A 23,709-nucleotide genomic window follows, 5' to 3' on the forward strand; every position below is an offset into this window, starting at 1 on the left:
TCATTATTCTAGGATAGCGGGGTAAACCATACGCGATGATGACCTTTTATACCCCGACAGGCAGCAAAGTGAGAGGCGGCAGTTAGGAAGATTCTGATTAAAGGAAATCGTGTAAACCTTTTTTTTTTTTTTTAAATAGCTCTAATAGGTTAAAACTGTTTAACAATTGACAATATATATTTAAAATGAAAGATATGCAAAATTATTATATTTGGCCTGCAAGTCACAAGGATTGTCTTCCTTAGACCCACAAGTGGAAAACATGATAATTGTCTGCTAGGCAGTAGCTCTGTAAGTCAGAAGCTTTCCTTTCAGCCCTGGCTCAAGATTTAACAAACACAGTGTGATAGGAATCCCAAACACAGCGAGAAATATTCCACCTGAGTCAACTAGAGGAACATTGGACAGATAGAGTCAAGTGAAAAAGTGTTTACTCCTTGGGAAGTACTAAATCATATCGTCCCACGTAGTTCACCAATAGTTTCTAAAGCAATTCCAGCCTTAAGACATGACGTGGACTCAATTATAATTACAGTAACAGCAGAATTGTTTTCAATTACAATTATAATGCTATTGTGTTCAATTACAATTATGCTGCACTAATTACAATTATACTAAAAAGTAACATAAACAACTACACACTAACATGTTTACGCAGTTTATTCAAAATAACCAAAGCAATAATCACAGGTACAAATATAGATTCATACGTTTTTAATACAAGAAATACAAGAATAATGATTGTATGACCAACTGCAATTACAATTACATTATAGTTGCAATTAATTACAAATTACAATGGAGCCCAGGTCTCCTGAGGACCAGCTGAAAAGAAAGCAGAACCTCCCTAGAGGTACAACATGTTTACCACAAAACTCAGGAGGCCTTTTCTCAAGTGAGGAATCATGCAGACAATTTCAAACACAATAAATGTCCCCCCAGTGACACAGCTTCCTCTACCACTGGGTTAAAAGAAAGATCCCTACCAAGCTCTCTTTTGAATGGTTATTTCATGCATTGACCAACCTCCTTCATCTTTATCCCCCCCCTCCTCCCCAAGAGCGAAGGAGCCCCCATAACCTTTACAATCTTCTCATCTATTTACAAGCCAACAAATCTCACTGTTCTGGGAGTTCTGAAAGTTCACCTCACAGATGCTTTTAGTTTTGGCATTCTGCCCTAGTTACCCAGGTAACAGAGTGGAACATTCTGTAACAGCTTCCTGGCTAGCAAATAAGGGTCTTGAAATGACCCTCATTTTTCATTTTCATTGCCAGTTTTCTGCAGTAGTTAAGTATGAGGACACTTTTTAAATGTGTTTTGGGTTATATTTTGGACTGGATAACAGTCTGCTTGAAATTGAATGCGAGTTTAAGGATTCTAGCAAAGTCTCGTCAGCTTTGAGGATATCTACCACCGCCATGGGATAACTGCCGCTCTTCTCTAAACCTGATTGGTTGAGAGTGAGATGATCTGTGAGGTATATAATTGACAATATTTTCATCCCGTTTCCTGGAATAACTCACACTTGTTACACCTGAATGCTAGCAGAACTTGTACTTCGGATACCAAAGTAAAGAAGGACAACACTAGTACTGGATACAAAAAAGACAAATTAAAATTGCTATGAACTCTAGAGTGGGTCAGAGAATTTAAGGAATCAAAACTCTACTACAAGGTAAAGAGTGGCATTGGCAACAGAGAGTGGGGCCTATTAAAATCATAAAGAGACTCATGTTTAATGTTAAACGTGTGATATTCAGTCTGTTTGTGGATTATATATTTTTGTACATAAATTAAATTCCAAGTTCATGTGAGAAATGCAAAAAGTAATTGCCAGGGAAGCTCAAGAGCCTAAACATGGAAAGCAGTTGAAGAGCAGAAATGAATCCTTTCATTGCCATTTATAAGCAACTTCGTGAAGTGGCAGAGGTACAATTTTATGACACCACAGTAAAGAAGATTATGCAAATTTAAAATTATATATATAAAACTTTTTTGATCACCTTTTGAAAATGTATTGTTTTACACATTTGTAAATATTAACATTAATATTAGTATTTGTGAAATGTGATGATGCGGATTAGAAACCGCAGAACTTTCATCCACCAATCAAGAAGCTACATTGCAGGGCACTAACACACCGCAAATGACGCAGAATATTCATCATAATGTATAATAAATTTGTAAATATTAACATTAAGATCATGCGGGCGGATGAAGTGGAATTCTGAAAACCACTACCCGCATCCACATTCTGAAACTTATGGCTTGACTAGTGACAACATACTTCCCGGAGTGTTTTCTTGGGTAATGTTTAGATTTATAGGCAACAGTGCATGCAATGGGTTAGGGTTACTGAGTTTACAGAATTTTATTAGATTCATATAAAAGAAAGTAAAAAGATATATTTCCCACTACAAAGCGAGATTGAAGACATCATGGCTCACCAGAATCTTTCAGAGAGCAAACTGTAACCATTAAAATTGCAGGCAATTGTTGGTGGACCACATAAACATCCACTCAAAATCACCTGTTTAATTTAGCACAGAGCAAGCCACAGCTCTTTCTGGCTGACAGGCCCCTCTTGCAGTTTATAGTTTTGGCTGTGAATTACAACACTGCTTCATTATACTTTCCATGACACAATCAGTTGCTAAGTTACCAACAGAGAAGTTAAACAATGTCATTTCTGGGGGACAGACTCTTTTGAGAAATGAAAAAAGGAGAGAGATTTCCAAGATTCATGAATATTTACTAAAATCCAGCTTTCATCAAATGGCCTACTTCTTCCTTCTGGTAAATGAAGCCAATGAGCTAATGCTACGGCAAAGACTAAATCTGTTCAGTGTAAAACACAGGAGGCAATGAGTTTCCTGATAAATATCTCTGTGATACAGCAGAGAGAGGTGTCAAAGAGGAAAGTATAAGAGGAAAACCAGGAACACACTACATGTACCTAGGTAGAACACAAAACCAAGAACACACTACATGTACCTAGGTAGAACACAAAACCGAGAACACATTACATGTACCTAGGTGAACACAAAACCGAGAACACACTACATGTACCTAGGTAGAACACAAAACCAAGAACACACTACATGTACCTAGGTAGAACACAAAACCAAGAACACATTACATGTACCTAGGTAGAACACAAAACCGAGAACACACTACATGTACCTAGGTAGAACACAAAACCGAGAACACACTACATGTACCTAGGTAGAACACAAAACCAAGAACACACTACATGTACCTAGGTAGAACACAAAACCAAGAACACACTACATGTACCTAGGTAGAACACAATGACAGATGTCTATTGCATGTAGAACTCTTCTAAAGCAACCCTTGCAGTTCTTCCATGAATAAGGCTAGCCAACGATGTCGAGTGTGTTGTTTCCAGCTAACCTCAGGGAGTGAAATAACTACAGCACTCTATGAATGGTCATAGAGTATTCTCTTTATGTAACAAGAATAATGTATGGAAGAAGTTCTTAGATCACGCTCTGCATCTGCTTCATTTGGAACAATGCAACTGTCCCGCTCATTCTGTCACTGCATTCTAATGAACACAAGGTAGATTCCAAAATGAGATCCTGTCAAAAAAATTAAATTCACTCAGCAGCATTGAATAAGAATGTTATAAACACTTGTTTTAGAATCAATTATAACTTCAGGTTCAGGTTTTACTTTCCCTACTAGTTTCAAGTTAGTAAAGTTTCTTATTTTATTTTATAAGCTGGTAAAATTGAAATTTCCATTACCATCACTGCCATCCTTGTATTCTGATGCTTCTGTCAAACACAGAGATATTTATTTTTGCATCTGAGCAGCTTTCAAGCAAAGTTTGTTTGAATATTTGTCAAGCAGTCATTTCTGCTACAAGAAAAATGAGGTTGGGCAGGTTTTAAGTGGGCCTATTAGCTCACTGTAGTGTTTCCAAGCCCTTTGAATATGACAGCAACTTCTTAGACCAAACAGTTGCCAATGGGCTAAAATACTGTTTTTTTAATGAGTTATCCTTTATAATTTCCCCAAATAGGATGATGTTACAAATCCTTTAGCTTTAACTTACTAAGCTAAGCAGGGCGACATGCTTTTTTTTCCCACTCAAACCACAGAATGACTATACAAATTCTGAACTGATTAATTGTCACACCTTTCAGAAGAAATTCTAACACATTTGATGCCTTTCAGAAGGAATTATTAATTATTAAGGGGCTAAGGTAAGCAGATTGAGTCCATCTATATAGTAAGAGCTAGCCAATGGGATAGCAATACCACAACTGGGATGACGTCACAAGCACCTCAGGAGTGAAAGGGTTAATAATGTCATCCTCAAAAAATCAATAGAACCCCAACAGACACCAGAGGGCACCCAGCTTGTAAAAAGTTAAAGAAACTCAGATAGCATGGACATTTACAGAGTTTTTGTTGAAGCTGCCTTCAGATAAGTAGGTTTATTAGACGGAGAATGTTGCAGTAACCTGCAGTGGTTTAAACACTATCAGTATGATGAAAAAGTTGCATGCACATGTAAAAATGGAAATATGACACAGACAGGTGGACAGCTACCTCCATATACCCAAAGAGTATGGTACAGACAGTGTGTGTCTCCTTATACTGTACCCTCAGATTGTAATACTCTTAAGAGCATGTGATTAAGAATGTCCAGTTCTCTAGATGTATGCAAAAAAGTAACTGACAACAGATAGGCAGTTGGGTACACAGAAAGCCTCTGTAAACCACCAAATAATGTTAACACTCATAGCTTGCAATAAAGAAGGTCCTTAAAAAGGTTTGTTCACAATTGGACCCCCCCCCCCCCCCCCCCCCGCTCATATAAGCAGCACCCAGAAAACCAGTTCACAGGATTAGGAAAAACAGCCTTTTGTTCAAGGTCAAAGAAAACAAAAAGTAAACACAAGTATAAATACACTCCTAGATACACAAATGTCCACTGAGATACAATTCAGAGTCCAGTTCAACTGATACAGTATCCCCACAAGACGTTTAAAGGCTTTCCCCCTGCAGAAAGTCATTCTGTATATTCCTACGCTAATTATCACAAATGGAAATAGCTTCAGGTGTTCACATAACACATAACATTTGCTACAAACATTAGCTGTTTCTGAAGAGCAAAGAAATGATCAACTACAGGAAGGTGAACTATCTTGTTGTACCAGCAAGTCCCATTTTATTAAACTATCTCCTGGCCTTAAATGACCATGTCAGCAACAAATCATGGAGTGCTAAAAAAAAAAAGCTTCAAATGACATCTATTAGCACTTTTCTTTTTTTGTCCCATTTTTTTTATTGTATCATCGCTGAATGATTAAAAAATCTGCACATTCTATATAGAGCCACTGTGTTACCCTGCAACCCCTATCTTATTGAGGCTCCAGAGCCAGGGCTAAATGGTTCAGAAGGGTCGTGTGACAGAGAGAATGATTCTTGGTGATAAATCTCCCTCCTGACCTTCGAGGGCGCTGTGTAAAGGGAACAGAGTGCCCTGGACTGGATGGCCTCCCAGTTCATTCCCAGGGTTAGGTGGAAGTCAGCCATCTAGAAAGGGGGCACAGCTGCTGTACATTAAGTCATCGCTCCAGAGGGAAAGCGATGTGGCAACCATGGATTGGAGGAGAAACGGCTGCATTCGCTAACCAAGGGGGTGTGACTGAAGGTACGAGAAGGGGGCGTGGCTAGGTGATCTGTTCCTTTGTAATGGTTAAGAGAGAACCGCTGAAGGACAAGTGTAAAATTACCGTGAGAGTTTAATTTGTTTTGTCGTGTCTAAAATCTACTTGTTTGTTATTATTAGACGGCTAACACGATCCGGAGCTGTCGCTTAAGGCCAGCACCAAACCCAGACAACACTGCACCATTGTACACAAATAAATTGTATTGCACCACTAGCACTATAGCACTCACTCTGGACTTGTGAATGTGTGTGTCTTTGTGTGTGTTTTACTGTGTGTATTATTTACAAACTGTGTCTTATTATTTTGGGACTGCAACCCGTTGTTTTGGAACAGTGCAATACGTATTTGCTGTGTATTGCCTGGGATTATTCTTTGTGGTCACCAGACCAGGACTATAAAAATAAAACCTGTTTGGATCATGAACTTTGTTGTCTGTCTTCTGTTTCATAATCACATCACCACTACACCTGCGCACTGCAAACCACTTTGCCACAGTCAGAACCCCCTGTTTCTAATGAGTCATGAAGGTTACAAACCCCATGTAAAGTTTGGTATACGGAAGCACTCAATGAAAGGTCTAAAAAAAAAAACTTCACAAACACATACCCAGTATTAAATGTATGGTATGTGTTTGTGAAGTTTTCGTTCTGATAGGAGCACTTTATGTGATTCGTTTCATACAGAAGTATTGCATGTTTTCAAACATGGTACACTTTCCCATGTTAAGAAAAGTGATGAAAGGCAAGACAAGAAACATAAATGGCTCTGACTGAAGTGCCAATACTTTATGACCACTGATACAGCTGTTAGCACTTTTTAAAGTGAAGTGGAGTAGTTAAATGGCTTGTACAGTATTGTGTTACAACCAAAAACATAAAAGCGAGCACAGACACAGCTGCCACCAAACATCTCCAATGGGACTACCTAGATATTACAATGTAAATAAACAGCTATTGCTGTACAGCAGGTGCAGAACAGACTGCATATGATCTTTAGTCCACTCCACTGGAAAGCTGGGTTACAAATTTAAAATTGCAGCATTCTTTACTTTGAAGTTAGGAATAATTTAAATGAGAAATCCTTTATTCCACTGAATCCTACAGAACTGCCACTAACATCATTTCTACCTGGGAATACCTGCGTCCTATCTGGAGATCCGCCCACTTACACATACCATTAACTTGCACGTCCCTTAACATAGATCTGACTTTTTTTTTTTTTTGAGCTGTTAATTCAGTGAGAAAAATAATTCTCACCATTTTACAAAAGCATGTATTCTACACCGCTAACCGTAGTCAAGATGGACTATCGTATATTAGTAGTAAAAGTACCCGACAAGTGATTTTTACTACGTAGAAGACCTAACAATAAAAAAAGTCTTTACACTAAAGGTTTCTGTAGCACATCATTACTAACTCTTAACCGTTTTATTTGCATTATTATTATTAATGTTTTAAGGAAGGAATTGCGAGGATATAACATGACACGATGCCAATTATAATGACGATGATGATGTTTTGAGTGGGAGTCAGAACAATGCTTATTATGGATCTTCTATCCTTACTGCATGTTTTTCACAGATAAAACCCATTGATACGTGTGTACATCACCGTTATTTATATTAATGATGCTAGGTTACTACATTTTCCATGTTGACTCAACATGATGCTATAAAAGAACAACAGCATATTTGCTATTCTGGTTTGACAATGGATGGGTTCGGTATTGTATTCGCAAAGCTGGTGACGGGTTAAGTGCGCTTGTTTTTACATAGCACAGTCAAATATTTGACAATAGTAATACTAGTGAGTGCCTTACCGTCTAGGTTCTCTCTGTCGCTGATGTGTTGCAGGTTACAGCCAGTATCTTCCCTGCTTAGCTCGGGTTCTGGGCGATAGGACTCCAGCCTCGAGTGAGCATTTCTCCGCAGCTTGGGGCTGGATGATACGCAGCAAGATGTTGTATTCCCCATCTTTCACTTTATTTTTATGTTCCCTATTATTATTACTGCTGGATATTGCAAGGGAAAGATAGACGGATCTGTGTTTAACGGCAAGACTAGGGCGGCGAGGGCTGAACTGCACACATCAATGAAGTATCCGATCTGTTATACACCCTCCTCCGGTCCTAGTTTGCAGCAGGAGCAGTGGAAAGCCATTTGCGAATTGGAGAAAAAAAAAAAGAAATCAAGATAAGTTTTCTCCTTCTCTATCCCTTTTTCTGCCTTAGTCAAATTGTGAAATGTGCACATCCCACGCAGCGGTTTTTGCGATTGTCCACATATATAAGAGACTATGGTCTGCTATTGTATCCTCGTCATTTTTTGTAGCCTATAAATCTGGTTATGACAAGTGGAGGAAATTAACAAAACATTGCAAGCGACGCAGCTCCTGTCAGTGCACATAGCAAACACAGGCAGCGCAGCCCCAAGTATTTTGATTGAAAAAGGTTCCGGTTCAAATGGGTGGTAACAAAGCATCTAGATTAATGATATCATGGGTGCGTTCTTGTAGCACCGATTTCCGCAGGTCTACATATATGTGCACAATTCTGCACAGAACCCCGTTCTGCGAGGGATCCTGCGTGACGTCACGAAGCTCCACCCTCAAAAATGTGTGCCTGTCCAGCCCAGCACAGCACAGCACAGTACAGCACAGCTTTGAAAAGTAGCTGCGGGAGGCTGGCTGCGGCTGTGAACCAAAGAGACGATACAGAGATCATGAGTGACCTGCCAATCATAATTTAAATAGCTACTAATAATACTGCTGCCCCCTTGTTAGTGGATGAGAACGACATGTTGTCTTTATGCAAAGGGTGAACAGCCGTTCAACAGTTACATCAAACTGACTCTGTATAGTCTGACAATACAGAAACTATATATAGGACGTTTAAAAATTAAAATTAAGTTATAGGGACTGCAAATTAATGCAATCCCCATGTGTGATACATTGTGATAAATGAAATAATTCAATGTAATTACATTTCATTATACACATCAAACAAATAGAATAAGTCATTAACTATGCAACTAGAGCATAAATAGGTGACGTTGCTGGTGTTTGGAGAAGGCGTTAGTAGTAGCAATGTGACGTCAAACAGAGAGCAGCAACGCGCAGCAAACACAAACTTGCTTTGGGACACGAGAACGCATCCGATACACTTGTAATGTCTGGTGCCTGTTTTGTATTAAATGTCGTGTTAATTTTAACTAATTAAGTAAATTACCTGCTCGTTAGTAGGCAAAATAAAAGCCTGGGAAAAATGGGGGCGAGAGAGTGGTGTTGATTGCTGACTGGAGTTGGCGCAGGCTACAGGGGTTTGCAGGTGTGTTTTACTTCACTGTTGAGATTTATTATTTTGAGTTGTTGTTTTGTATTGCACTATGATTTCTATTGTGCTTTGAGTTGGTTTAGTGTGTGTTTTTGCTTAGCTACGTTATAGTTTGGTTTATGTAACGAGCACTTTAGTATTGATTTAGTTTCCCTGTTAAAACTCCCCTATGTGCGCCCGCACCTAATTGTGCGCATTCAACCTTCCCTAGTATACTGTATAATAACATACTGCACAACGTCACTTTGTATTGCTGCTACTGTTTGCGAGTATTTATATAGGTTTTAACATATAGCATGCGATTGCAGATTTTAATTAGACTATTAACGCGCGACTTGTAATCATACAATAAGTACCATGTGTGTGATTCGCAGAGCATACATTCAAATGTGCAGCATACACCATTCAGGGAGCCTAGAAATCACACCATGATCAAAGGTCAAATTGGCCAGAATATACCCTGAATTGGATAAGGCCTGTGACAGATGCAAAATAGCACCAGCTTCTCTCATTCATATGTTCTGGTCCGTTCCCAGGCTGGCTCCACTTTGAGACCCTCTCTCAGTTCTTACAAGTGCCTATCGACCCGACCCCACTCCACTCGTTGCGATTTTTGGTGTGATTCCTGACAATGTTACCTTTACAGGATCCACTGCAACATTTTATAAAGCATGGCAACCCATTCTCTCCTATGTTGACAACCTCAGATTGACCTCCCCTCCATAATCTTCCTTTATAAAATGAATAACAAGCACGGCTCTTTCTTTTCTTTTTCTTCGGTCCTTTCTCTTTTCTAACAATTATAATTATTATTAATATGATTTCCACTTAAATCTCTGTTAAATTGTGTTTGTTTCATCCTGTTTAATTTGTGAAACCCAAAAAACAAAGTATAAAAAAAAGAAATCACACCATTAGATGTTGTCCAGTGGTGATAATAAGCAAGTTCACAAACAACCTGTCAAAATAGAGTGCTAGGAATTGCATTGGTTACAGTATGTTCATTAATAAAAAAAAGTGTTCACTACACTGTTTTGTAGTTCAAGACTGTATTATATTGTAAATGTGCAACACATTGTGCCGTTCCTCTCTGGAATTTATAATGCTTACCAACGCTTTACCATGCTTTTACTGCTTTATTACACTTTTCTGTTCTTTTAAAATATTTTACAAGGAGCTGTACAGACAGGTTTCTGGCATTTCAGATCAATTGTTTTGCCTCTGCTGTTTAAACCAAGACTATTGAACATTGTGTATTGGTATTACTAGTTTATCCAGGCAAGAGCTCATCTAAATACGTTTGTTTCCATGCAACATATTTATCATTTAGACTTTGATGATGACAGATTGAAGGACTCTCTGGCAATGGAACAAGAATGCAGCTGTGCAGGCAGTGAAGAAAAACAAGCAGCATAGTCCGACTCCATTGGCTGGCTCTTTACCAGTATTGATCATTTTGAGATCTTCTTATAAAGCTTACAAGCATATACTGTGTTTAGGTGTTCATATGTGTGCTTATTTCATCACACATGCTAATAATTCACAACGCTTGATTAAACCAGTGATTGATTAATAGACTGCAATGTAAAATGGGGCTCGATTTTTCCTCTGTGGGCAAATTTCCCATGCTATACATTTACTAGGGAGGAAGCCATTTGTCTGTGATTTGCCCATAGGGGGAAATATATGCCAGGGTGTTCGTACTGTCAATATGCCACACTTTAATGCTGCTGTGGAAAATAAAACCTTCCGAACCAATTTACAGGATGTCATGTAACGGTGGATCCTTTATTTGAAACCAACAATGCCCAAATTAAAGATATACATTTTCAGAATATGTCATTTTCTTCCCTGTTTAATGTCCTACAATGTGTTCCTAATTCTTCATTGAAGTTCCTCATAAGATCATCATTTACCAGGCTTCTGGTATAAGCTGAATAATTAAGTGAGGTTCAGAAATGACCACTTGAGGTGGGACACTTCTGCCCCCTCTTCAACTGTGGCAGTCTTTTCAGAAGCAGACCCAGTGGCTGAGTAATGTTTTTTGCTGGAATAGTTAATAAGCATGATACATTAAACGGGTAATTAATAGATTATTATGCCCCAGCATTTTGTGCTGTATTGAAAATGCCAAGTTTAACTGCTTACATTAATAGTTTTACTCTGTATTCCTAAGTGGTATACAGACTTTATAAACAACGTGTTGTACGTACAGATGTAAAAATATCATGAAAAGATTTGGACATTTTAAATATACATTAACAGCAGAGATGGAAATAAAGAATCCCATTGCATAGCAATTTGATCCATTCCTGGTTTTACTATGAGTTTAATAAGACACACACCTGGGCTCGTTATCTACACACTGTGGCTAATCACGCTCGTAGTAAAACCTGGAATGGGTGAAACTGCTATGCAACAGGAGTCTTATTTCCATCCCTGATTAACAGTACATAAAACAGATATAATGCTTTCGATGCCTTTACACAGGACTTGAACACATCACATGCAAATAACTTTGCCTTAATTTGGTAAAATATGACTTTGTTTCACTGTAATAAACCACTCACTATAGCATTGTCTACCCCTTTAAGAGAATCTACACTGCCTTTGAGCTTGTCTGATGTGAGGTAGGTTATATTGTCAGGAGATTTGAACTGAAAAAGGAAGTCCATTCAGTCTTGTGAAAATAATTCAATATTAGAGCAACAGAATCAAAAAGGATTTTAAAAAATCATCAAATATTAAGGGAAATGTAAAAAGCAATTCAAATGATATTTGAAGCTGCCTAACTTACTCTTTAATATTAAAGGGGAGGTAGCTGATAAAATACTGTCATCAATCTTGCCTGTGATGCATTCTCATCATTGTATAGGTCTCATGGATGCAGTTTTGGAAAATGTTTCAAACTGGCTGCACAGCATGTCAGTCATGAGGGGAAGCAGCTGGTTGGTTAGGACAGGAAAGAAGGCCCTGAAAGGGGAGGGACAACCTCCAGGTGAAATGATATAGGAAGTGCAAGACAGCGTTAAAGAATGGCAGTCAGAGGCTTCTTGTAGTACCAGACACCAAGTTTGAACTCTTTCAGTCCTGAATTATTTTTGTCGAGCCGAAGAATAAACTCCTTTATTGAGTACACATGAGAACAGGACAAACAAAAATATATTTCTACACTACCTCAGACTGGGACCTAGGAGTCCCGTGAGGTTCCAGTGTGATTTCCGATGGCATACGTTAACTTGCGGCGCTAAGATAAGGCAGGTCCTTGAGGTCCTGCTAGGGCTGACAGGGTTAAAATGAATATATATCTGTGTTTCTTTCAAAACTGCACATTTGAGACCTATATAGTGAACAGATGTGCTTGGCGGAGAAAAATATGGAACTATTTTGTTAGCTATAATTAAGAAAATCCATTTACATATATACAAGTAATGGGTAAAATAAGAATGCTTTAATGGTAATCAATGAAAGTGATCTTGCCGATGGTGAATAGTTCAGTGCTTGGGCATACTTGTGGAATAGGTATATTTTTTTTCTTAGTCACTGTAGTGTATTGAGAAGGTCTTGTTCTTTATTGTGTAAGATTTATTTTAATTCAACAGTTAATATACATGCCAAAACAATCATTTACACATGCAGTGAAGCTATAAAACACTCACCTGATTTCTGGTATTTTCTGCGCACATCACCACTGAACTGAAACACTAGAAAGAGTCAGATACAGGCAGGAACCAAGGCATTTATAAACCCTGCTCGTTGTTCATTTAATTTGATTCTTTGGAGGGCAGCCAGTTGGTTAATGAGCAGGAAACAGGATGTCAGATGTTTCAAGCACAGGAAGTTATTTACTGGAGTCTTTTACTGGCTAGTCACAGAGTGGTTTCCTGGGTTACACAGAGCAAACCATTCAAATGTCTTTCTGATATCCTTTTGTAAAGGTTTACTTACACCATTAGCAAAGCATACAAGATGGTGAAGTACAGGCAAGTGTGATAAAGCACAGAGTGTTATTGTAAATTATGGTGCCAGAGTTGATTCCAGTTGATTTTAACAGCCCTTTCAGACAGTACATCTCATTGAAGTTAACACAAAGTTGTTGTTTTTTTAATATACTGTAACTGCATCCAGTTCTGGTTATTTTTGGTGTTGTATTATCAATCTTCATGGGCGTCAAGCATTTATGGGAATAATAGTCTTATATAATATAACGTGTGTGGATGTGCTTGTAAACACATTGGTAAAATTACTAATTTGTAAATCTTCTCTTTTACATAATTATGTTAGAAGTAGAAAATGAAGGGTGTTAACTTTGTACCCTTGTGTAACATGCTGTTTATTCTCAATTCCCATTGGGCACATAAACCTTGAAATCTTACATCAGTGTGCATTTTAAGTATATGTTAGACTGTCTTTAACTATACCCATGAAAACAAATAGAGTAATAATAACGTTTTTTGTCTGCAGTACAATCATTTGTGTGCAATGCAACAGATGTCACAGAGCGAGACCAGGCTGGCCAAAACCTTAGATCAGTGATTTGCACCTTGCTAGTAAGTAATACACTCAAATGTGTTGTGCTGTTTATTTTTGCAGCATTGTCACATCGAAGTATTTTATTTTTCTTAAAAATATTTCCCAACATAAAACCAATGTCACCTTACAATAATTGATTTTGAGTTTCAGTGTTTTAAAATAAAATATCAAACAGGACGAAATTTCAATGTACCATTTGTAATTCACTAATATGAGAGAATTGGTCAGGGGTCTGAATACTTTTGCAAGGCACTGTATATATATAGTGTTACAGATATCATTAATTTATCCAGGATAACCATTTCAAACACGGTCATACAGTAAGCCACTAAAGACAAAACTGCCTTCAAAATATAGCAAACACAAAACAATGATACTGCAGCAGAGAGTGGGTGCCAAGAGCATACTATATATAATAATCCACAGCTAAAATGTCAGATTTGTATACAAGTTTTGTGCTGAATTTTGGTTTTGACACTTTCAGGAACCGTGAGCAAAGATGAGTGTGAGTTTGACTAATACGTTTGACTGTAGTTCCAGTTTGGAACATTGTTCACGGTGATGCGTTTTGCTGATGTTCAGCATTGTTTCTGTATATAACTAATTAGAGAGAACCCAAGATAACTGCATTGTTGCTTTGAGGACACGCTGTACTTTGAGGCAGGAACTAAGGTTACTTACCTGTCAGTCTTTATTTCAACAGCTTATTCCCTATCCGAGAGAGTCTGGCTTCCCTGACATTGGTGCAACCAGCAAGAGCCAGTGTTGTTCTCTGTATGCATAACAGCTTTATAGCTTAAATAACATACAAGTGGAGCTTGCATAATTATATCTATTGTACTGGCAAGAAAGTGGCACAAACTCTATCTATTGCATTAGAAAGAAAGTAGCACAAACATGTGCATTGTCTCTGCACAGTAGTTAGTTGTACACAATGCAGGAGTATTTAACATTTGGTAAAAGTGAGTATGTACAGTAAAACGTTATGCTAACAGCAACCACTCTTGGGAATATTTGAAAGTGGTTATAATGTCCTTGTATGGAGGAATGACTGAGCTATCTACAGTAAATCCATATTGCCACAAGGTGGCAGCAAATTACTATTGGGAGAGGAGCAATTTAGAAAATGTTGAACAACAACTTGGGGGGAAAAAAAGATAAATAATGGTAAGTTGACTTCCATTCTATTTCTAGTTTAATTTAAACGTGGAAAATGAGGTCAATATTAAACAATATTTCTTTTAGATCTTTAGTATGCTGTTTTAAAGTGTGATCACAAAAATCAAGCCACAAAAGTTAATGACAGTAGGAAATGTGTAGACAGTGCCCATATCCAAATTTAAAGACGTGTATGAAATTCTGTCCAGCAGGTGGCGATGTTACATTATGCAATGTCAAAGTCTTGCAGCTGCTTGGCTCCTAAAACACACAATCAAACCATAAAAACGTTAGGTTACAGTATTATCATAACCCTGGTTCCCTGAAATAAAAAATGTAACCATTACCTCAGGGGTATCAATCATTTGATACCATCTAACCTGAATAGATATTCCAAAGATGCATGTAGTGCCAGTGACGCCGTCGTGCCCACCCCCGAGGGCATAAAAGAGACTGCTGACACTCAAAACGTCATCATTTTTCCCTCAAGACTGCTGCACTAAAATGCATCGACCTTGAAGGTTAATGGTTACATTTCTATTTCAGGGAACCAGGGTTATGATAATAACCTAACGTTCCCTTTCAAGTCCGAAATGTAACCATTACCTCATGGGTAGACATACCAAAGCTGGCGCAAGGAAAATTGCAGACCAAGTGAAAAGCTACAAGACTCGGCCAAGGCCACCTTGCACATTACCATGAGGAACCCAGTACAAGTAACAGGGCTAAAAAATTGAGGGGAACTCACCTCTATGTTTATGCTGGAAGGGTCGAGCTCGAGGCCACCCTTAACACTGTTGTTCCAAACCCAGGGTTTTGTGGATCCATGACATTCAGCCGATAGGGCTACGTAAAAGTGTGGGGCGTAGCCCACACTGCAGCATTGCAAATGTCTCTGGCAGTTGCGCCCTGGAATAAAGCCCATGAAGCTGCCATGCCCCTCGTAGAATGGAGAGTGAGCTTCTCTGGAGGGGGCAAGTTGGCTCGTTCATATGCAGTCTGAACCGTATCTGTGATCCATCTAGATAGCCTCTGTTTAGACAGAGCTTTCCTATGGGACTTAGCCCGATAACAGATAAAAAACTGCTCAGACTGCCTCCAACTTTTGGTTTTGTCCACATAATACGCTAGTGCCTGCACCGGGCAAAGCGTATGGAGCTGCTGCTCTCTATCAGACTGGAAAGGAGGCGGATGAAAAGCCACAAGCTCTACCGTCTGCTTCATGTGGAATGCCGAGATGGTTTTTGGCAAAAAAAAGCAGGATTAGTGCGAAGTGTGACTTTCACCCTGGTTCTGCCAAAATTAAGTAGGCTTTTGCAACTGAAAAAGCTTGCATCTCACTCACCCGTTTAACAGATGTAATAGCGAGCAAGAAAGCTGCTTTCATTGTTAAATATTTCAGCTCCGCTGAATGCAAGGGGGGCTTCATAAGTGCTTCCAGCACCACATTAAGCCTCCAAAAAGGGACAATATCCTTCATAGGTGGCTGAAGTCACCGAGTACCCTTTAAAAAACTGCCCCGCCAGGAAATGAATTGCAGTATAACTGCTATGGAACATGTTGTAGGGTCTAGCCCCTTAGACAGGCACCACATTTGAAAAACGCCCCACTTGTACCCATACTGGGAATGCATGGATTGCGTTCTGACATTCTGTAGTGTCAATGGCTATTAGAAAGCCCCAGATGGCTCAAATGGTGTCGTTCAGGGGCCAGACCCAGAGCTGCAGACTCGATGGGTCTGCAGTGGCAAAAGCTCTGCTAATAATGACACGTGCTACTGGTGTTGCGCCATCTGAGTCACCCTCCTCAGAGGGGACCTCTTGATCGTCTGCCTCCTCAGAAGCAGATCCTCTTGCTGCCACTCTGCATGTACTGCTCCCTGTGACTGTAATGGTGCAGAGGGAGCAGGTGTAGCAGTGCGGTCGCGCAACAGCTCCTCTAACATGTTTCCCTGTTGAGAGACTGCCTCCCAGAGCTTATCCAGCTGCTCAGAGCTCTCTGATCTATGAGACTGGTGGCTCTTTCTCCTCCTCTTCTTAGGCGGGGAAACCAGAGAAGGGAAGGGGGAAGCAGAAGATGAGGAGGACCATGAAGCCGGTCTCCTACATGATGTTCTCCTACTTTCCCTAGGCACAGAGCTCTCATGAGGATACAGCTCTCTCTTTCTGAGCTGAAAAAGGAGGGGAGCCTTGTCCCGGTGGAACGGACAGAGCGCGCTCTATAGAGCTGTGTGACACTCGTTTCTCTAATGTACGCTTTGAGAACAACGACATACAAAAACAATAGTTACAGTCGGCGAGTGCCTCTTTAGCATGCTCCGGACCCAGACAGGCAGCGCATCTGCCATGCCTGTCCTCCGGGGGGAGACCCGTCTTGCATATGTTGCAAGAATGAAACCCCGGCATAATATTACTGCAGTAGTGTGCAAAGCAAATGACCTTTGACTGTAATTGCTATAAGAGTATAGCATATATTACTAGTACCCAAAGCAGACAACACACATAGCAACTATGCAGCTGGCAGTGAGACAACTGTGGTTAATGACTCTAACCAGAACTGATTAGATCAATGATGGTACTGTCTTGTATTGAATGTTTAGCATCTGCACTGTTTACTATAGTACAATGTACAGTACACACAGAACATGTCTATAGTGCACAAAGCACAGTACTCACAGTACGGTACAAACGGTACGGTATAGTGCTAATGATATAGAATAATGCCCAATGTACGGTATATACACCCCATGATAAGAATGTTATCTGATCAGCACCATTCTGCAGTGTGGAAGTATTCATGAGAGTAAAAGCTGTGGTTGTAGACTGTGGTCTGTGCAAATTAGCCATGTGCTTTGAGTGCACCATACTCCACCACAGAAGCACTGCCAGTTTATTGAAGGTGGATTACACTTTCAAAAAAAAATTCAGAAAGCTAAAAATTAGATAGACCATCCTCGACCACCCCAAGACACAATGAAACAGAACAATTTGAATATGTTTCAATATGGTCATAAAACCTTGCAAAATACACAATCTGCCATATTTTGGCCTTAAAAGGAGGATTTTTTTTCTTTTATCTAGCTCTTCAGTCAGTGGCATTGCTAATAGTTATATACTCAGGGTGAAGGGTGCTGGATAAGACACTGATGACAGTGGTAGCATTTTCATATTTTGACAAACAGTAAGAATGGTATAGGGTCATTACATGGTATGTTATTTTTATTGTACAAAATATACATTTTCTAGGTAATTTCCTATTCTACTCATAACTGAATCGTGGACAGCTTAACTATAGCTAAAGTTTATGCCAGTAATGTATTGGTAATACTGATGTGGTTTGTATATCCACACAGAATTACATAAACTGTTTGGTGCAATTGGAATCATAATGGGAGGATATTCTATGTTGTTTACGAGAAAAGTTTCACCAGACCCACATGACTCACTGATTTTCATGTCATACAGCAGGCTGTGCTCATTCAGTTCCTTACATAAGCATTTACCACTAACTTAAAAAAAATAATCAAAAGCTTGTCAACAGCTGCTTGTATCATAATGACTAGCAGCTATGCTTTCGACAACAGCTTTACAATAAATACCACAAATTGACAAGGGCAGCAGACTAAGAAGAACATTTGAAAAGGTGAATGAAAGATGCATTCTAAAAGGATTCGTCATTTCCAATGCTTTGCTTATGTCGTTTGTAATGTGGTGCTGTCTGTAAGGTACTATTAAAGTGCAGAGCGTCACTGAGCACCTGAACAGGGAAACCAGTGCTTTATGTGTGGTACAGCACTCTCTATAGCAATGTGTGACTAGTTTGTTGGAGATACAGCTAGTTTCCAAATATTGCCCAGGCCAAAATTGGCACCTGTTCATATCATTCATATATAAATCTATAGTTGCAGTAGTGACTCGACAGGTTACTATTTAAGGTGGAGAAAAGCTGCTTTGACTCTGTATACACCACATACAAATGTAGGGTATTGTCACTGCCAGTCCAAACATTAGAATGTAATTATTTTGATGTTTCTGAACAGATCTAGATACTATAACATCACACGATGGGGAAGTTCTTAAGTAGATGTATTAAATAGGGGATTTTCAGGATGGTTGTAGAGATTAATGTGAATCAGGGAATGCAATTAATTGAACTAACAATATAGGCTATATATTTGACATTGGTTTTCCCTCATGTTTTTTGTTTGATAACCCCCTACCCCGCTGCACCACCGTCCGCCTTGGACGAACAGTAACTCAGACCGAAGCCATTGCCTTCAGCCTTTACCAACCTCTTTACTTGCATGCACTTACCTTTTGGTGTAGTGGTGCATGGTTTAGCTGAAGGTAAGATTTGGCAGATTTTGAAAACGGATTAACTGTACAAGATGTGACAAGATCTAAAACAAGGGCCAAGTTACAAAACAACCACACACAAAAAAACTTTTAGGGCTAATTTTAGGGCCCTTCACCTTTAATGTCAGTGGAGAAGTGCTCTAATAACAATTACTAAGAGTTGCCAAGTTTGTGTTTATCATCTCCTGGTACATAGCGGGTTACTAATAGTTACATTCTAAATGGTTTAAAATATTATGAAATACTTTTCAGTCAGCATTGTGTTTGATTTGCGTGTTTATTTATAATTCCATTATGCATTTTGTGACAATATTTGTTGAAAAAGTCAACTGTGTGAACATCAACGAACATGACATTGCAAGATCCATGTATTTTGCCATTTTCCATTTTAAGTTGAATTGTCCATTTCAGAATACTACTGCTTACGTGGTTCCCTTTCAAGTACGAAATGTAACCATTACCTCACGGGTATTAATCCTCTGATACCGTCACCAGAATAGATATTCCAAAGCTGCACGTAGTAATTGAACTGTTTCCCTGTGTCTCCTGTTTTAAATAGAAAGCAACAAATAAACTAGCAAGGCAAGCTCCATATTTACAATCCACACCAGTAGTCATTTGGCAGGAAGTTCCTGTTGCCAGGTCATAACAGGTACCTGCACACATATACAGTATATACTGATGTTGGCTTGGAAATTAGGCAAAGAAAAGCACTGTAAACATTTTTTAAATTAATTTTTTTAACAAAACTAAAATAAAACTAAATCAAATTTTTGATCAGCCTTGGCAGATGCAACACAACCAGTTGCTGGTAGATTTGTATAGTGCAAAAAAATCAATTTTACAATTAACTAACGCTCATAGGAATCAAATGTAAACAACTACAGAAAGATGTGTAAGATTTTCTATTTTTAGATTTCTTAGGTTTACATATCATACACCCTGTACCCAGATAGCGTCCTGGACAGCTTCTTAATATTAACAAAACCTGTATATTATGGACGAGCAGAAGTTTATCCAGAACATTTTTTAATTGGGGATGTTCACATAACATCAATGTTTCAGTTTATTGCTTGTTATTTTAAAACTGTAACATTCTTGGCTTAATTAACACTTTGGCACTCACAAGTATAAGCTATTTTTATTATTATTTGTAGAACATGGATTATTCCACATTATTATTTATTATTATTATTTATTTCTTAGCAGACGCCCTTATCCAGGGCGACTTGCAATTGTTACAAGATATCACATTATTTTTTACATACAATTACCCATTTATACAGTTGGGTTTTTACTGGAGCAATCTAGGTAAAGTACCTTGCTCAAGGGTACAGCAGCAGTGTCCCCACTGGGAATTGAACCCACGACCCTCCGGTCAAGAGTCCAGAGCCCTAACCACTACTCCACACTGCTGACCATTGTACATGAACAAGCTTGTCCTTGATCTCCAAGGTGAATACTGTAGAACCAGCTGACTAGAACAGTGACATTTGTTCCAACCTCCAACATGTAATCAGTGAAGTAGATAGTGACCTCCGAATTTCAATACATAACAATGCCAGTGAGATCAGATGCAAACTGTTATGAAATATGTTGTTCCATAAGGTAGAATGGAATACTTTCCCAAATAAAATCTTAAATAAAAAGCTATACCAAGCCCATGTTTGCATTGGTTTTATATAGGTGCACAGCCTTTTGCCTTCTCTTGAGGTCGTGTAAAAAGAACCCAAATCAAGTTTCGAAAATGGTGTATCCTATTTCCTCCTTGTAAAATAATGTGATCAGAATATATCAACAGAATGAGCAATGTAAACAGCAAATAACTTTTTTCATTTAGAAAAGATGTTAAACCCTACTTTTGTTAACATAAACCCACTTAATCAGTTTGAAATAAAAAGGGTTTAAAGTATTATGAATACTATTCATACTATATTCCAGGTAAAATCTAAGTATTCCACATGTCTCTGGCTACAAACCCCAACGCTCACCAGCATCTGGAGTCTGTGGATTTCTTTTATCTGAATGTAGACAACTACATTGAAATAATGTAAAATAAAGTATTCCTCATGATTCTAAACAGACCTTTAATGATCTGGATGTAAGGAATTACTCTTCTCCAGGTAAGAAGACTCATGTTTAAATTAGTTTGCACCTGTAATGATGCACAATTAATTTATCCAGACACCTACTGTAAACAATGTGGCTCTATTGAAACATGTTTTAAATGACAGAAATGTGGAAAGAAACACAAATCTACAAACAGAACAAAAACATATCAATGAAATTAGGTTCAATTCCCTTACAGTTTTAATGAAAATGATTAATAAAGTCTCTTAAATATAGTCAATAACACTTTAATACAAAAATCCTCTTGGAGGTACATTTAATTGCAGGTCAGTCCTCATGAGTTTCCACATTTGGAGTTTAAGATTGTCCCGAAATATGTAGGATCTGCCTTTAAGTAAAAATAAAAACCTACAGAGACCAATATAAGTGTGGTTGACCGGCAATAGGTATTATTAGGGTAACAAAAACACAAAAACAAACACTGGCTGTGTATTACAATTTAAACTATCTGCAATATCTATCTGAAAGGATAGATAATAATCTGAAAGGGTTAACCTGTAAACCTTGTTCAGGACACCTGGTGAGAAACATGTAAAATATCAAATGTCTGACAATGTAACATATCTAGCCAGGTTGTGTGTATATGTATTATATACATATTCATTTGCTTTTTCATATATATATATATATATATATATATATATATATATATATATATATATATATATATATATATATATAATAAATGTTTTTCATAGCAGTTAAAAGATAAACAAAAATACCCAATAAGAACTAAGGAATGTAATATAGTGGAGATGAGAAAAACAAAAGACAGCATTTTTTTTTTTTTTTTTTTAAACTGCTTTAACACACCCTATAAAAAGACTATTATCATTGCAGGTGTTCCATGTGAATGCATCTAATTTGTTTTTCCACCGTAAATGTCTTTCAGGCTTTCAAGTTCCTCAATTAACTTCTTGTTTTGGACTTCCAGCATTCCAACACGACTCTCCAAACACTTTACATATTCCTTCTTCCGACGGCGGCATTCTTTGGCAGCGTCCCTGCAAAGAGCAGAAGTGATAGGGGCAGCACACATTGTTTACATGCAAAAAGGCTGGGTCATATTTAAGTCATGTGACTACTGGGAGACGCAACCAGCTGGAGTTGAGAAATTCAACTTTGGCGATCTCCCTTGGATCGCTAGACAGTCACATGACTCGAGAGACTACAAATCACTGAGTGACAGTCCCATATTTGAAGCATTAACCAGCCTTAACTCTGCAGATGTAAGAAAAAAAGTGTCAAACATGACTTATAAAACGTGGACATGAACATTATTTGTTTCCCACATTTTGAAGAAAATTCAAAAAGTACTTGAAATAGTAAGCCAACATTGATGGAGTGCAAGATCCTATGTCTATGCCCCAAGTCAACAGTCTATTGAACCACTTCCTCTCATGCCTATATCAGTCTTTTTGTACAAAGGCCAAAATGGTGGTTATTCAGTTTTATGGCAGTAAAGGTCTTTTAGAGCTTTGAGTTCCTCAATGAGGGTCTTGTTTTGATTTTCAAGCACAGCCACACGATTTTCAAGACATTTGACGTATTCTTTCTTCTTCTTGCGGCACTCCCGAGCAGCCTCCCTGGAACCAACACAACAAATGTGACTAAAAGAATCCAGGAGGAAAAAAAACCACTGAACCAGCCTAATCCACATAAGTTACTTTTTACCATCCACTTCTTTCGGTGTTTAATAACAAACTTGGCAATAGGCAACACAAATACCATGAACATCACAAGATAAAACAAAAATCAAGTGTTAAATAAATCCCTAATTGTAAAACAAGACAGAAAAAAATCTAAGCTATATTCTCTCACTATTTTCAGAACTCAATGAATGTGTCCCATTTATCGAAGTTTCCCCATGTTCGGATATATTAAATGAATATTAGTTTCTGCTCAATAAACATTTAACATTAGGTCCAGATCCTTGACAAGAAATAGGCAATATTTTTTAATCCCCAAACGCAGACAGGGGGGCTGCATGCAATAAATTCAAACACAAGGTTCCAGTACATAAAGAATCATCACAGCCACAAGAAGCTTCCATAAAAAGAAACAGAAAGAAAACTACCTTGGCCATAGAAAGGAAACAAAGATTCTACAAGAGAGGAAAGCAGGGATATTCTGGAGCAGGGAATGCATGGATAGGGTGCAAAAAGTAGATAGAATGCATGATTCAATGCGGGCAAATGGGAAATGTTACAGTGGAATCCTGCAAATGTACAAGACACGGGTGCAGAATGAGGACTTTTTTTCCTTTAGGATCAATACCATTTCAGCTGTTATTTTGTGCTGATGGTGTTATCTTCCATACCACAACCTAGGTTGCTGCTGTTCTGTTCACCACAACTGTTGCTTTATAAGGAAGTTCAGGGGCCCATTTCAGAGCTCAGTTCAGTTTATTTTTTTTATTATTTAAAAACTAAACAAGATATTTGTTACTGGAAGAGAACATATTATACTTAATATTAGGTCAACAATTTCAC

The 23,709-nt window shown here is 38.3% G+C and overlaps 2 protein-coding genes across 8 annotated transcripts in view; both read right to left on the reverse strand.

The window, feature by feature from the left end:
* LOC117394691 (cyclin-Y) overlaps positions 1–8,525 on the reverse strand; it is a 58,453-nt gene extending 49,928 nt beyond the window's left edge. The window contains exon 1 of one of the 2 annotated variants that reach the window (XM_033993145.3): positions 7,530–8,525. In XM_033993145.3, the coding sequence (XP_033849036.1) occupies positions 7,530–7,683 (154 nt within the window). In that variant the 5' untranslated portion in view covers positions 7,684–8,525. The remainder of the gene's footprint in view (positions 1–7,529) is intronic. The other variant, XM_033993146.3, reaches the window with a different exon arrangement.
* A 13,345-nt stretch (positions 8,526–21,870) lies between these two features.
* The window catches only part of LOC117394656 (cAMP-responsive element modulator-like), a 31,614-nt gene continuing 29,775 nt past the window's right edge, over positions 21,871–23,709 (reverse strand). For 4 of the 6 annotated variants that reach the window (XM_033993044.3, XM_059019419.1, XM_059019423.1 and 1 more), the window contains one exon: positions 22,079–22,803. In XM_033993044.3, the coding sequence (XP_033848935.1) occupies positions 22,659–22,803 (145 nt within the window). In that variant the 3' untranslated portion in view covers positions 22,079–22,658. Of the gene's footprint in view, positions 22,804–23,709 lie in introns of all 6 variants that reach the window. The other 2 variants (XM_033993045.3, XM_033993047.3) reach the window with 1 other exon arrangement.

Source organism: Acipenser ruthenus, chromosome 3, assembly GCF_902713425.1.
Source record: "Acipenser ruthenus chromosome 3, fAciRut3.2 maternal haplotype, whole genome shotgun sequence".
NCBI lineage: Eukaryota > Metazoa > Chordata > Actinopteri > Acipenseriformes > Acipenseridae > Acipenser > Acipenser ruthenus.